The 13,475-nt window shown below is 44.4% G+C and overlaps 2 protein-coding genes across 3 annotated transcripts in view; one reads left to right on the top strand and one right to left on the bottom strand.

The window, feature by feature from the left end:
• The window catches only part of FAM181A (family with sequence similarity 181 member A), a 32,035-nt gene extending 22,459 nt beyond the window's left edge, over positions 1-9,576 (top strand). The window contains exons 1-2 of one of the 2 annotated variants that reach the window (XM_030558855.1): positions 4,395-4,432; positions 4,875-9,576. In XM_030558855.1, the coding sequence (XP_030414715.1) occupies positions 4,944-5,819 (876 nt within the window). In that variant the 5' untranslated portion in view covers positions 4,395-4,432; positions 4,875-4,943 and the 3' untranslated portion in view covers positions 5,820-9,576. Of the gene's footprint in view, positions 1-4,394; positions 4,433-4,874 lie in introns of those variants that run through there. The other variant, XM_030558854.1, reaches the window with a different exon arrangement.
• Positions 9,577-9,649: 73 nt separating this feature from the next.
• Positions 9,650-13,475, bottom strand: part of ASB2 (ankyrin repeat and SOCS box containing 2) — a 40,796-nt gene continuing 36,970 nt past the window's right edge. The window contains exon 10 of the mRNA XM_030558852.1: positions 9,650-13,306. Within this exon, the coding sequence (XP_030414712.1) occupies positions 13,170-13,306 (137 nt within the window). The 3' untranslated portion in view covers positions 9,650-13,169. The remainder of the gene's footprint in view (positions 13,307-13,475) is intronic.

Genomic DNA, 13,475 nt, shown 5'->3' with positions numbered 1-13,475 from the left:
AGGGAGTCGGCATGGTCAACTGGGGAGATGTGATGTGAGCTCTCCAGACTGAGCAAACAGGAAGAAGCATTTCAAAAATTCCTAGGGCTTTAAAAGGGGAGGGGCACATGCCTGAGTACCTGGCAGAAGGGCAGCAGAGTTCAAACTGTGACCAGAGTGGTCACAATGGGCATTGTGGGACACTTCCTGGAGGCCACTTAGGGTGACATAAGCAACTCAGCATCTACACTGACACTGCTTGCTCTAAGAACATCACCATAAGTGCTATGCCTCTCTTTGAGATGGTTTTATTATGTCAGCTTAGCAGGAGAGTTAAAGCGCAGTGTGTCCACACCCACAGCAAGGTTGACGTAAGATGACTTATGTCGACTTAACAGTGTAGTGTAGACATGGCCTTAGACGCCACACCTGCCCAATGGAACAGCAAGGGCTAAAAAGCTCATGAAGCGGTTACAGTGGGTAACAGGCCCGTGGGAGTAATCAGGGGACAGTGGATGAGAAGCCACTGGGTGAGGAATAGGCAGGGAATGCATAGCCTTAGATCCACCCACTCACCCCACTTGCTGGCCAGAGTAGCTAATGTTGAGGGAAGCAGTAAATTAGGAGGAAGTGGGGGAGGAACTGATACTCAAGGGGTGTCTCTGAGCCACAGGGTTGTTCCTCCCAGTTTGTGCACCTCTCCTTGCTCAGAGCTCTCACCACCTAGCTCATATAACGAATGAGCCGACACCATCCTAGGGTAACTCCATCCACATCAATAAAGTGAGGCCAGGGTGAACTTGGTGCATTTAGCCCCAGCAATCATTTCACAGAGGAGACTTGAGGGGGATCACACTCTGCCCAGGTAGAGGTGGCTCTGTTACATGTGCCGGTGGAGGCTCTGTATAGAACCTTTCAGTATGTTGCATGAGTTTCCCAAGTCTTGGAGGATACAGCTCATTAACATTCTGTGACAGCCCAGAGCAGTCCAAATCCTTCTCCCATCTGTTTGTTACATGCTTTTCCCGAAATGTGGGCTAGCCATTAAGCTCTTTAGGAGGGGATTACATTACTCAAAGACTTACACAGTTTATCCAGCCTGGTTCATATGTTAAGTGTAAACAAGATGTAATTTTGTTACCTGGAAATAAGCAAAGAGATGAGCCCTTGGAAGGATACCTGTTTACACTGGTTGGATGAAAACACTGTTCATCTAGCCTCAGAGGGGTAGCCGTGTTAGTCTGGATCTGTAAAAGCAGCAAAGAATCCTGTGGCACCTTAAAGACTAACAGAGGTTTTGGATCATGAGCTTTCGTAGGTGAATACCTACTTCGTCAGATGCATGTAGTGGAAATTTCCAGGGGCAGGTAGATATATGTGCAAGCAAGCTAGAGATAATGAGGTAGTTCAATCAGGGAGGATGAGGCCCTGTTCTAGCAGCTGAGGTGTGAAAACCAAGGGAGGAGAAACTAGTTTTGTAGTTAGCAAGCCATTCACAGTCTTTGTTTATACCATCAGCTCAGGATTAAACAAAGACTGTGAATGGCTTGCCAACTACAAAACCAGTTTCTCCTCCCTTGGTTTTCACACCTCAACTGCTAAAACAGGGCCTCATCCTCCCTGATTGAACTACCTTATTATCTCTAGCTTGCTTGCACATATATCTTCCTGCCCCTGGAAATTTCCACTACATGCATCTGATGAAGTAGGTATTCACCTACGAAAGCTCATGATCCAAAACCTCTGCTAGTCTATAAGGTGCCACAGGATTCTTTGCTGCTTCATCTAGCCTGTGCAGCATAAAAAATTTTATTCTGGACATGGCAAGCAAAATGATCACTGTGTGACCTGGGACTGGAAGACTAGTCTCTGGTTTATATATCAAGAGGCGACTGCTTGTCATTCCCAAGCAGTGTGTGTGTGTGGAGGAGATTGACATTATAAGAGTGCAGAGAGATTTCTCGCATGGAATAACCCAGGACTAAGGTCTCAGGAGAGTTTCTTATAAAAGCTCCCGAGGCAGAGTTGTCTACACTAGAGCTCCCCCAGTGGAACTGCCTCTGTAATTGGACTGGTGGGAAAGGTTATGCAAGACAACCTAGTGTAGTTACGGCCCCATCTGAATGATGATGCTGTGCTTATATAGCACTTTGTATCAGTAGATCCCAACTTCTTATCTGCTGAAACTTCATATTGTCTCTTCAAGAATATTTACCCTCTTCTGCCTCTGTTAGTTGGAAACAGAGAGACAGATGCTTGGGTGCCGTTGTGAGGTTAGTGCAATGGAACCGGTTGCAGGTCACCAGTGCTGGGGATGGATCTGTGCCCTTATCCCAGACTCCAGTATAGTTTGGAGCAGCCACTGCGGTGGTGTAACCAACAGTTGGGGCCATTTTGGCAGCTGGTGATTGCCAGAGGACAGGAGTGTTTCAGCCATGCCTCTTACTACTGGCCTCAGCTGCTCCACCAGAAGCAGGGTGGCCTAGGGATTGTGCCTCCCTGGGGGAATTCTCTGCTGGCTGGACCTACCATCTTCCGAGACCCTTTGTGCAGATGAGACCTGTACAAATGGACTGTAGCACATTGGGGATCTGGCCTGACATGTAAATCCAGTCTTTAAGAAAAAGCCTTAAGGCCTGAGTTTGATCTCACGCTGTGTTAAACCAGCAGTAAAACAATGAATTTAGTGCCGTCAATGGAGCTATGCTGATTTACACCAGCTGAGGATCTGCCCCCTGAGTTTTTACATCGCCCTTACATCTGCAGAACTCCTGATGACATCACAAGTGGCTGGGTAAGGGATGATCAAAAAGGGAATAGGGTCTTCAAGATCTGGTGCCAAGTGAGACACTTAATTTAAAGGGCGTCATCAACCCCACATGGCATAAGCAAGCACTTTTCTTTCCTGTAAGGAAAGTAAAATTAATAGAAATGGGCACAAGCTGTAAAATATGGATGTTGGCTAGATTTTAAAGTTCAGGTCTTTGTGACTGGCCCTTGAAAGAGTGATTTTTTGTTTGCAAAAGTTGGATCTGGGTTTGGATTTCAGACAGCCCCAAAGCATGGATGTGTTTGAATCCAGATATTATGTTTGGGCCTCTCTTTTAATAATAATAATTAATAATGTTTAGTCCTTATATTGTATTTCCACCTCAAAGGCACTGCAATCTTTATGAGTCTTCCAGCTGAACACTGCAGTTCAGCTGATGGCTGCTCAAGCCTGAGGCGATGGCTGTTTGGACAGGAGTGCAAGCTGCCTTGAGTTCTGAATGGCTGGCATTTCTGAAATTCACCAAGGGCAGGTTTTTCTGCTCTCCTATTCTCACAGATCTCCAAGGGGATAACGTGCATCATGGGACTCCGGGTTTTACTGTGCTATTAAGTTATTGCCACCCCTTGGGACAGCCCTGCAAGGAGGAGGAGGACTCGCATAACTCTGGATCAGTAAAGGAAGCAGCTCAATTAGCATTTCACACGCTTTTCTTCGCTCTCTTCTTCCCTTCCCTGCAGTGGGCATGCTTTCCCCTTAAAGGATTGTCCTGTTTCTGCTCCTTGCCAGCGTTGGCAGGGTGACAGTAGTCGAGTGTGCAAACTTGTGCTATTGTCCCCGGGCCAGGGGGAGTCATGGAGACCCATTAATATGACACAGGAAAATGTTTGCTGATGGCAATTCTATGGGCTTTGTCTAACTCTTTCTCCATCATGACGACTCGATTTAAGTCTCTAACTGTTTGACTACAGATGCAAGAGTACTATCCAACTCCATCCTTTTGTCCAGGCAGTTTGAATGGGTAATTCAGCTTTTGTGTGGCTCAATTGAGGGGGCAAACATAAAGACAAGATTCTTGAGCGCTCAAGCTCCCTTTCCATGGATATCTGCACATCTCTTTAGAGATTTGTTCCTTTCCTACCTTTTTTTCTGACATCATCCTCCCTTTAAAAAAAAAAAAAAGCCTTGATCAAGAACAGTTAAAAGCAGGCTAGTCTGGTCTCCCAAACTAGCATTGTGATGTGTCATTGAAGCATGGTTACTGCCAGCCTCCAGACAGCTTTGGGGTAGTTTAGAGAAAAGGGCGTCTAAACTTTCTTTACTCAGCAGCAGCATATCATGTTGGATTGTGTTGTTGGAGGGGGAGCAAAAAGAAGGCCCTCACGGGGGTGGAGGAGGAAAAAAGGGGTGGAGGAAAGAGTGGAGAATGGTAGAAATCACAGGGAAATGGTCGTATTTATTAGCTGTCTTTCTGTGGCTGTCCCCATGGCGACAATTTGTGATGACAAAGAATGTGAGAACGGGGGAGCCTAATGCCTGATTGGGATGCTTTGTATTTGGCAAAGTGGCTTCTGATTGGTCTGAGAAAGCCCCCTAACTAGAAGGAGTTGATATTCATTCAGCTTACTCAAGTGCTGCTAAACTGCTTCTAAACACTCAGAGGGTCCGGTTGCTTCTCTAAAGGTTGGTAGTGTATAACCTGTATAACAAGATTAGCCGGGGAACTGGGTTCTTCTCAGCAGTGATACAGTAACAATCAATATTAGAGAGACAATCTACTCAGTGTGTGTGTTTTGGTTACAGTGACATGGAAGTGCTGCTGCGCTTTCTGCTTACGCTTTAAACATTACCTGTCTAACAAGATTAACCATTTGGTTCTCAGCAGTAACAAACTAGCGTGTGTGCGCGTGTGTGTGCGTGCCGTGGTTTTGTGATTGCAAGGATGTGGATGTGCTGCAGATGTTTCAAACTTCTCCAGCATGACAATCTGACACCTTGCTTATTCAGCTGAGAAGTTTGATTTGTTCTTGTTTTTCCCATCTACTTGATGCTTTCGATTTTTTTTCCTGCTCCAGGGGAGCATTTGGGTTTTGAAGTCGTGAATATGTCCCTCCTGCTTTCACAGGTTTGCCCAGGTTTGAGGAGTGGGATTATAAACTTTTGATGGAAATCTCCAAGAGGGTCCCTCTTTGAAATGGCATCAGACAGCGAGGTGAAAACGTTACTGAATTTTGTGAACCTGGCCTCTAGTGACATCAAAGCTGCTCTGGACAAGTCTGCTCCTTGCCGCCGCTCAGTTGATCACAGAAAATACTTGCAGAAGCAGCTCAAGCGTTTTTCTCAGAAATATTCCAGGATACCAAGATGCCACCCCAGCAAATCCATGGAATCCAGCTCCAAACGAGGGGCAGAGGATAGAAATCGCAGTTCAGATCCAGATGGCCCTGATCCAAATCACTGCAGAGCGTCCAGTGAAAAGGTCCTGAGGCTATCAGAGGTGGAGGAGAACTTCAACGAGGAACAGGTTTTGCAAGAGCAAAGCCCAGAGTCTGTAAGGCCAGATCAGGTGCCCATGAGGAAAAGACAGCTGCCGGCTTCCTTCTGGGAAGAACCCAGACCAACTCAGAGTCTGCTGGTTGGGAGCTTTCCCACCGGATTAGATGGGCTTCCAAACTCCAGGGACCTTCTTCCTTACGAGGGCAAGAAAAGCAAAAAGGGTCCCGATACCACTGAGCCAGGCAGCCCCCCTCTGCCTGCCCAGCCCAGTGGGAAGAAGGAGCCTATCAAAGTGCCCGGGACATCCTTATCTGGCCGGATGAATGCCTGGAGCTGCTGTCCATTTCAGTACCATGGACAACCTGTTTACCAAACTCATGGAGCCCTACCTCAGTCACCCTTTCCAGGCCTGGGGCTATGGAGGAAAAGCACAGCACCCGCAGGGGAGATCCAACACTTCTGCAAAGAGGCGGGCAGTATGGGGCAGAAACTATACAGACCAGTGGTTTTGAAACCCATCCCTACCAAACCGGCAGTGCCAGCTCCTATTTTCAATGTGTTTGGATACATTTAGCCTGAGGGAGCGGAGGGGATTTTGTGCTGTGTACGGTAGCTCTTTCAAATGAAATTGAAATGTAACTTCAGACATTGGCCCATCAGCTAATCACGCTGTGGAGCAATTCTTAGGGAAAGAATATGCTATCATTTCCATCTGTCTGTAGATGGGCAGCTATTACAGGCTGCTCCTTTAATCGGAAAGGGACAAACTGGCTGACTTAAATAGTGGTTGTGGTGTCAGTCTCCCCTCACTGCACTGGTATAAATCAGGAATAACTCTTACTGAAGCCAGTGCTGTTAAATGACAGGAGAACTGGGCCTCTTACATTTAAGATAATTGTTTGACCCAGGGTGTGTCAGGCTAAGAACCATTTGGAATCTGCACTTATAACCCCTATGACACCTTTTCCACATGGGAATGTCTTTATGCGGCTCTGCACCACCAGCAGCAATGACGTGATTAAATTGATAACATCTCTTGTACTTTAAAGTCACTCTAAAGAAATCAGTTAAGGTTTTCAGGTCACTTTCTTTTACCAATAGGACAGTATTTAATGCAGAAGATAAGTTTGTAAATCGATTTCAGCTCTTCTCTCGTGTAAATATCAAGAGAGTTTAAAAAAAATAAAGCAGGTAATTTTATTTGTCTCCACATCTCGAATATGTTCAGATTGCATGTTTATTGTCCTCCCAGCGAGTAGATTCAGGTTTAGTTTGTAAAGGGGTTGTCATTCAGAAAAGAGGACCTGATTCTCTAATTATTCACAATGGTGTAAATCAGGAGTAGCTCCACTGAAGGCTATGAAATTAGCCAGTTTAAAACTGGTGTGAATGAAAGCAGACCTGCCCTCTGACAACTAAGAGAATAGACTGGAAATGGTTTAGCATTTGAACATGTAAGTGCAAAACCAGTGATATAAGAGGGAGGATCTGAGTGTGAACACTGATGCCTCAGGGTATGTGCGCACCAGAAGTGCTACAGTGGCACAGCTACAGCACTGTAGTGCAGACACTTTACTACAGTGTCTGAAGGTCTTCTCCCATTGCTGTCATAAATCCCCCCCTCTACAAGAAGCAGCAGCCAGGTTGGCAGAAGAATTCTTCCATCTAAAGGTGTCTACAGGGGGCTTAGTTTGGCTAAACTATGTATCTTGGGGGGAGGGTTAATTTTTCACACTCCTTAGCGACATAACTAGATTGACCTATGTTTTAGGTCAGGTAGGTTTAGGTAGACCAAGCCTCAGTTGATCAAGGCAATGAGCTTCCCAGGGACAATTCTGTACTCTGCCTGAAGACTGGTCTACACTAGGAGCTTACATTGGCATGGCTACACTGCTCAGGGGTGATCCACACCCCCAAGCAACATAACTATGCTGACCTAACCCCGAGTGTAGACAGCACGAGGTGGACAGAAGAAGTCCACTGCAGCTGTCCCTCTATAGTGGTTTAAGTGTAGACATGCCCTGATTCTAAGATGGAAAGCTGCAGATTAATAAGTACTCTGGTAGTTTGCAAGTTATTCACTTGCAAAGCTGGTCATGTGTGGTGAAATCACTTCTGATAGGTTAAAAGGAGTGTTTTGTTAAACTTTTTTAAAGCCTACAAAGAAGTAATGCTAAACAAATAGGACAGGAGTCCTATGATTAAATATTATGGACCTGATTTTTCAGTCACTTAGCGGTGTAAGTGAGGTCAACAGAGCTACACTGTATAAAAGTGACAGGAGAATTAGATCATATGCATCAGCTGAGGGTCTGGCCTTGTATACTGCCTGCAACTTTTATTAAGGGCATGCAGATAATTCTCTGGCCAGTGGGCCCATTCTTCCCAGACATCTCAATGGTAACCCTGAGAGCAGCCTATGCAGAAGTGAAGCCACCATGGGTTATTCCTGTAGTCTAAAAATAACAGCATGGTAGATGAACCAGGCTTAAGCCTTAACTTCCTTCTCCTTGTGCAGTCATTTACACCTGTACAAAGAAGGCATTATACAACACGATTCTCTGATTTGGTAGCATTTCACCAGCTTTGCATAGTTGTAAATAATAGCACAAGATCCAGAAGAATCAGATCCATAGAGTCTTGGGGCCCAGCATGGAAGTGTGGGTCTGGCTCCTGTATCATACTTCAATACTTCCTCCTTGTCTTCAGAAAAGACTCCATGAAGAGGTAGTGTCCCTGATCCTGTATCCATTGAAGTGAAATACAAAATTTCCTCTTAGGAGGAGAAATGGGCCCAAGAGAGGCAAGCTGCAGAGCTACAGACAAGGGGTTCCTGCAGCTTTCTCACATGAGTGACCCTTACTCACATTTGTAGTCAGACTGAAACCAGTGGGCCAGATGCTGAACACAGTCACAGCTGTGTGAACCCCGAGTAGCTTCACTGAAGTTATGCCAGGCTGCTAGCAGGCAGGATGACTGGGATCAGCACCTGGCTCTCTGGAACCACTTCAGAATGTATGGTTCCATCAAAATGGAAACACTCCATGAAACTGGGTCAATGTCATTTCAGAGGAAAATGAGGTGGGGGAGGGAGAGTTCTGACAATGTCAAACCACTTCTGTTATTTTTTTAATTTTTAAGTGACTTTTCATTTAGAAGGTTTCATTTTGTAGGATCATGGATAGCACTATAATACGATAACTTTAGAAAGTCAAAATTGGAACAAAATGTCAAAATGAAACATTTCTATAATTTTTCTTTTTGGTAATTTTCCTTTGCAACTTTGGAAAAAAGCCAGATTTGGAACGAAGCCAAATGGGAAACCCACTTTCTGGACGGTTCTAGTTCCAGGGCTGGGACCTTTCATGGAGTTCAGGTGTATTCTAAGAAGTGAAGCAGCAGTGCTCTAGAACTCGAATGACATCATTACATGTAGCTGAAGTAACTGAAGAGGTTTGTGTGAGACGTTCTTCTGGGAAGCTACAACCTCTCCGCCAGCAATACAAGTCTCCTCTTCCTGTGACTACTGTTTAGATTATTACTTATTACTGCTTCGATTGGTTCAAACTTTCCCCAGATACCTCTTTGTCTGGGTCCTCAGTGCAGCAGGTAACATTTTAGAATGTTAGTTTATTTGCATTTTGTTTAGAAGCTGAAAAACACAACACCGGAAAGCCACCATTTGCTAAAACATAATGCAAATGTAAAATATTAAACCCACACTATATTTTATAAACAATGGCAAAAAATAATAAAATGATTGAAAAAGCTTTTGTACAAAAAAGTGCACAAGAACATAAAGTGAATTGCACATGTTGCAATAAAAAAGTACAGTATTCTGGCCATTTAATATTCCTGGAACAGCTGACAACAGTTCTCATCACTGAAAATGTCTGTCCTGATGCATAAAAATATACCAATTTACTGCATATTGGAACTACTGAGCTGGTTCCAAAGCCTTGGCTCCAAAGTATTTTTTCAATTTCACAATGACTTCTATACAGCTGTATTCATTTTTATAAATTAAAAGAGAATTTGTACAGATTCAGGACATCGGGTGTGAGAGAGGTAGCCTGCTCTGTTTTAGTGCAAATAAATGTAAATTAACTGTGGGAAGGCTGGCAGTGAGGGTCAAGCAGAAAGGATAAAATGATATTGCGATTGCCAGGTCAAATCTTCAATGCTGTGATCTCTCCTTAGTTTATGTGCACAGTATGGGCCCACTTCTGCTCACTCTTGCACTAATTTTATACTAGAAGCAAAGAGTCCTATGGCACCTTGTAGACTAACAGATGTATTGGAGCATGAGCTTTTGTGGGTGAATACCCACTTCGTTGGATGCACCCACAAAAGCTCATGCTCCAATACGTCTGTTAGTCTATAAGGTGCCACAGGACTCTTTGCTGCTTTTACAGATCCAGACTAACACAGCTACCCCTCTGCTACTTTATACTAGGGTAGCTCTATTGATTTCAGTGGCGGTATGCCTGACCGATACAAGTATGATAGAGCAATCAGGCCTGTAGCTATCCAATTAAAGAGTAATATGTCTTTTGCTCAACCCATACCCAGTTTCAGTTTTTCCAGGTTCAACAAAACAGAACAACACTGCATCCCATGATAATTTTGCAGATGTAAAGGTTTCATCTCCATAGTATTCCACAGCTTTGGATTGCTTATGAAATCCCAGCATTACTGTATATACACCATTTGTGATTTCAAATCATTCTATCAGAAAGGTGGCCTCAGATAATCTGATTATACAACAAGTAGCTATTTAGGTAACCATCTCCACCAAGCCGGGTTTCAGTATCAATATCTGTTTGCAACTCAGTCCGATTCTAGCCTGGTTTAATTTCAGGGGAGTTGCCCCTGATTTACAATAATGGAAGTAAGCAAGAACCAGGCCCTCCACGCTCAACCCACATAGGTGTGAGCTATGCCAGCTAACCAGGTGATTTTTCTGTATATCAAAAGCTCCTTAGTTCACGCAGTCCTATTAGGACTACTGGAGCTGGCCTGTGTAATCCTTTCATATGTGGGTGTGCACTTTATTCACAGGCATAAGTCTCTTCAGTGAAGTAAGTGTTCACCAGCATAAGTAAGGGCTGTATGGACAGGCCAGGCATCTGTTCACCTAGGATGTTCATGCTAAATATTCAAAAGCAAGGCTGTGTCTGAGCAGCTTCCTGTCAGGCCAGCGGTAATATGCTTGGGCTCACAAGGAGGACTCCCAGGTTGGGTCTTTTTCTGATTCTTTATTGTATGTTTGTTTCTTGGCAAATTATGGTTCATTATTGAAAGGGGGAAATTTGGGGAGTTTTAAGTGGTCAAAAATTGTTTTCTTAGAATTATGTAAATATTCTCGGAGGCGACGTGCTGCTGGGATGAGTTACCAGACAGCAGGGGTGATTTTCAGAGCTCCCTCTAGCAAACTGTTTGCAAACACCAAAGGCTGGAGCCTAGCTGGTATAAATGGGTGCTACTCCCCTGGAGTAATGGGTGCTGTGCCCATTTATGCTAGCTGCAGAGCAGGTGCCTGTTCTGAATTATTTTCCCTCTGAGGTTGCTATATTGAGCTGCTCAGCATCTTGCAGGATCTGGCCCATCATTGTTTTTGGAACGGGAAATAGCTTGTTGTTTGGCATCTCTTCTGTCCTTCATCTCCCTTTCAACCTTGACAGAGTGTCTGGAGTATAGTTCACCAAAGCAGGAGATACCCACCGGAGGAGGAAAAATGGTCAGCATCATTGTTAGACCTGAGAATGAGGGGCCAGAACATCAGTGGGAGTAAATGAAGACGATGGGTGGAGCTTTCCCCATTTTCACCAGCTGAGGAGATGGCCAGGCACTAATCACTTTCTTCAAAGCTCTGCTAGAGGATCACAGCTCAATCTGAATTGAAACGGCATTGGTTTGTCAACTGCCATTGCATTTTGGAAGGGGACAGTCAACACACAGAGGTGCAATTAGCTGCAGTTGTTGTTACTGTTGCTTACATCTCATACCTTGCAGTGCTTGCAGAATTTCACCCCAAACTTTGGGCAAAAACAGACATGCATGTGTGCAATACACTTATAGTTTTGTGGTAAGGTGTACAAGTCTACAAGAAGAAACCTGTGTGCAATGCAGCCCTGTTTGTCACGAATAACTGTATTTCCCCTGCTTTCCTTAGTTTTCTGTCTGAATCAGTATCTGGTGGGCAGGTCAACCCATACCTAATGTATATATGGTTGGACGTACAGATAATCTCTAGTATGAATCCAAATCAGACTGGAGCCCAAAACTCCTTTTGTGTTTACAATAAGAGGGCGAAAAGCCTGTGTATTTCTAGGCCAAGATTTGCAAAGATAGGGGGCTAATGTAAATCCTTATATAGGTGCCAAATAAGTGATATGATTTTCAAAGGGGCTGAAATCTAGCAGCTTCCACTGATGTCCGTGGGAGCTTCCGGGTACTCAGCACTTTTGAAATTCAGGCCACTTAGGGCCAAATTATGATACTGTAATTTTCCTTGAGTAGCACCTTACTGCACAAGTCCCCTCACTGACTTCAGTGAAATTACTTGTGGCATAAGTAAATGTTCAGTGCAGGGCCAGCTCCAGTGTTTTTGCCCCCCCAAGTGGTGAAATAAAAAAAAAAAGAAGCCGCGATCAGTGGCACTTCAGCTGCAACTCTATCGCCACCGCTTCTTTGGCGGCAATTCGGCGACTGAGGGACCCACCGCCGAATTGCCACCAAGGACCCGGACATGCTGCCCCTTTCCATTGGCCTCCCCAAGCACCTGCTTGCTGCGCTGGTGCCTGAAGCCAGCCCTGGTTCAGTGTAAGTGTATCATAATCTGGCACTATTTAAATGCATAAATAAGGACATAGGAGCCTAATTTTTGAAAATCTTAGTGCCAGTGTTTATAATTTTGAAATAATCTCACTCTTCTACAAGTAACAGTAGTTCAGTGTTTTGGCTTCACTAAAATCTGTCACCTGAACTTCAGGGCCTGATTCTGCTCTCATAGCAATTTTATGGTGGAGACAATCCATTGACTTCGGTGGTGCTATTTTGGATTTACACCATTTAAAAGGAATTCAGAATAGTTTTTGGATCTTCACTGCAGATTTCACTTATACCAGAGCCCTACCTCTTATGCACATTTAATATACCACAAACAGTATTTACTGTGAGCTAAATCCTTCAGTCCTGGTATTTTTACTCAAATAAAATGTCCACTGACTTTAATAGGAGTTTAGGATGAGTCAAGTCTTCTTGGTTTGAACCAATATTTACAAAATGTCTTTGTTGGGGAGAAAAAATCTCAAAAGCTCTGAGTTTTGAACGCTTGAAAATCAAATGAAAAGGCCAAAGAAACAAAATAAACAGGTGAGAGAGATAAACGTCAAGGTACCAGAGAATTAGCAACCAGCAAACGGCTCAGTCTAACATGACAGAAAACAAAATAACACTCAGGAAAATGTGATTGTTTCCCCAGATATGCAGACTCTTGACAATTACTGACTCCTGAGCACTGAAGAACTCTAACCTCTGAAAGACCCTCAGGTCCTTTTTGAATCCCACAATGTCATGCGGCTTTGACTCTGCTAGTTTTTCAGTGCTGGCTTTCCTGTTCCCTTCCCTACAGATCTCTGAGGTGTGTAACATTCCAAAACTCTTGTTTTTTTTTGGAAAAAAAGATCAAAGGATCGTCTGTCCTGTCTGTGTCACTCTGTGTCTTTCACTTTCCATTTTTTCTCTCTCCCTTTCCAGCATTGTAATGCACACAGATTAGCTACGGGGTGATCCTGTGTGACATGTGACACAAGTTCCTTCCCAGCATGCTGTCCGTTCAACATGAGCATGTGAATACTCTTCTCTCTAATGAATTGGGTTGTTGCACAAGGAAGCTGCTGATCACCAGGTTCGCACGAGGTCACTGTGAATAATCATACTGTAGGTATCGAATCAGTCTGCCCGGCAGAGGCAAAGTGTCAATCAGTTTAATGCGGTTTCTCCCAATCACGTTTCGGACCTTGATTCGGCAAAGGTGAGCGAGAGGCCTGGGGAGCTCTGGAAAAGAGACAGGACCTAAATGTTAGTCGGGCTTTTTCAGATCAGCTGAGTTATTAGGCTAGGTCAGTGCCTTACATGCTGAGCCGTTACATTTATTAGGGGCTGTGGAGGAAGGACCCCCAGCAGTGGAGTCAGTGCAGTCAAAGGGGATGAACTGTGCAGTAGG

Source organism: Gopherus evgoodei, chromosome 4, assembly GCF_007399415.2.
Source record: "Gopherus evgoodei ecotype Sinaloan lineage chromosome 4, rGopEvg1_v1.p, whole genome shotgun sequence".
NCBI classification, from domain to species: domain Eukaryota; kingdom Metazoa; phylum Chordata; order Testudines; family Testudinidae; genus Gopherus; species Gopherus evgoodei.
Note: the sequence above shows the minus strand (reverse complement) of the source record. Positions and strands in the feature narration are given on the sequence as shown.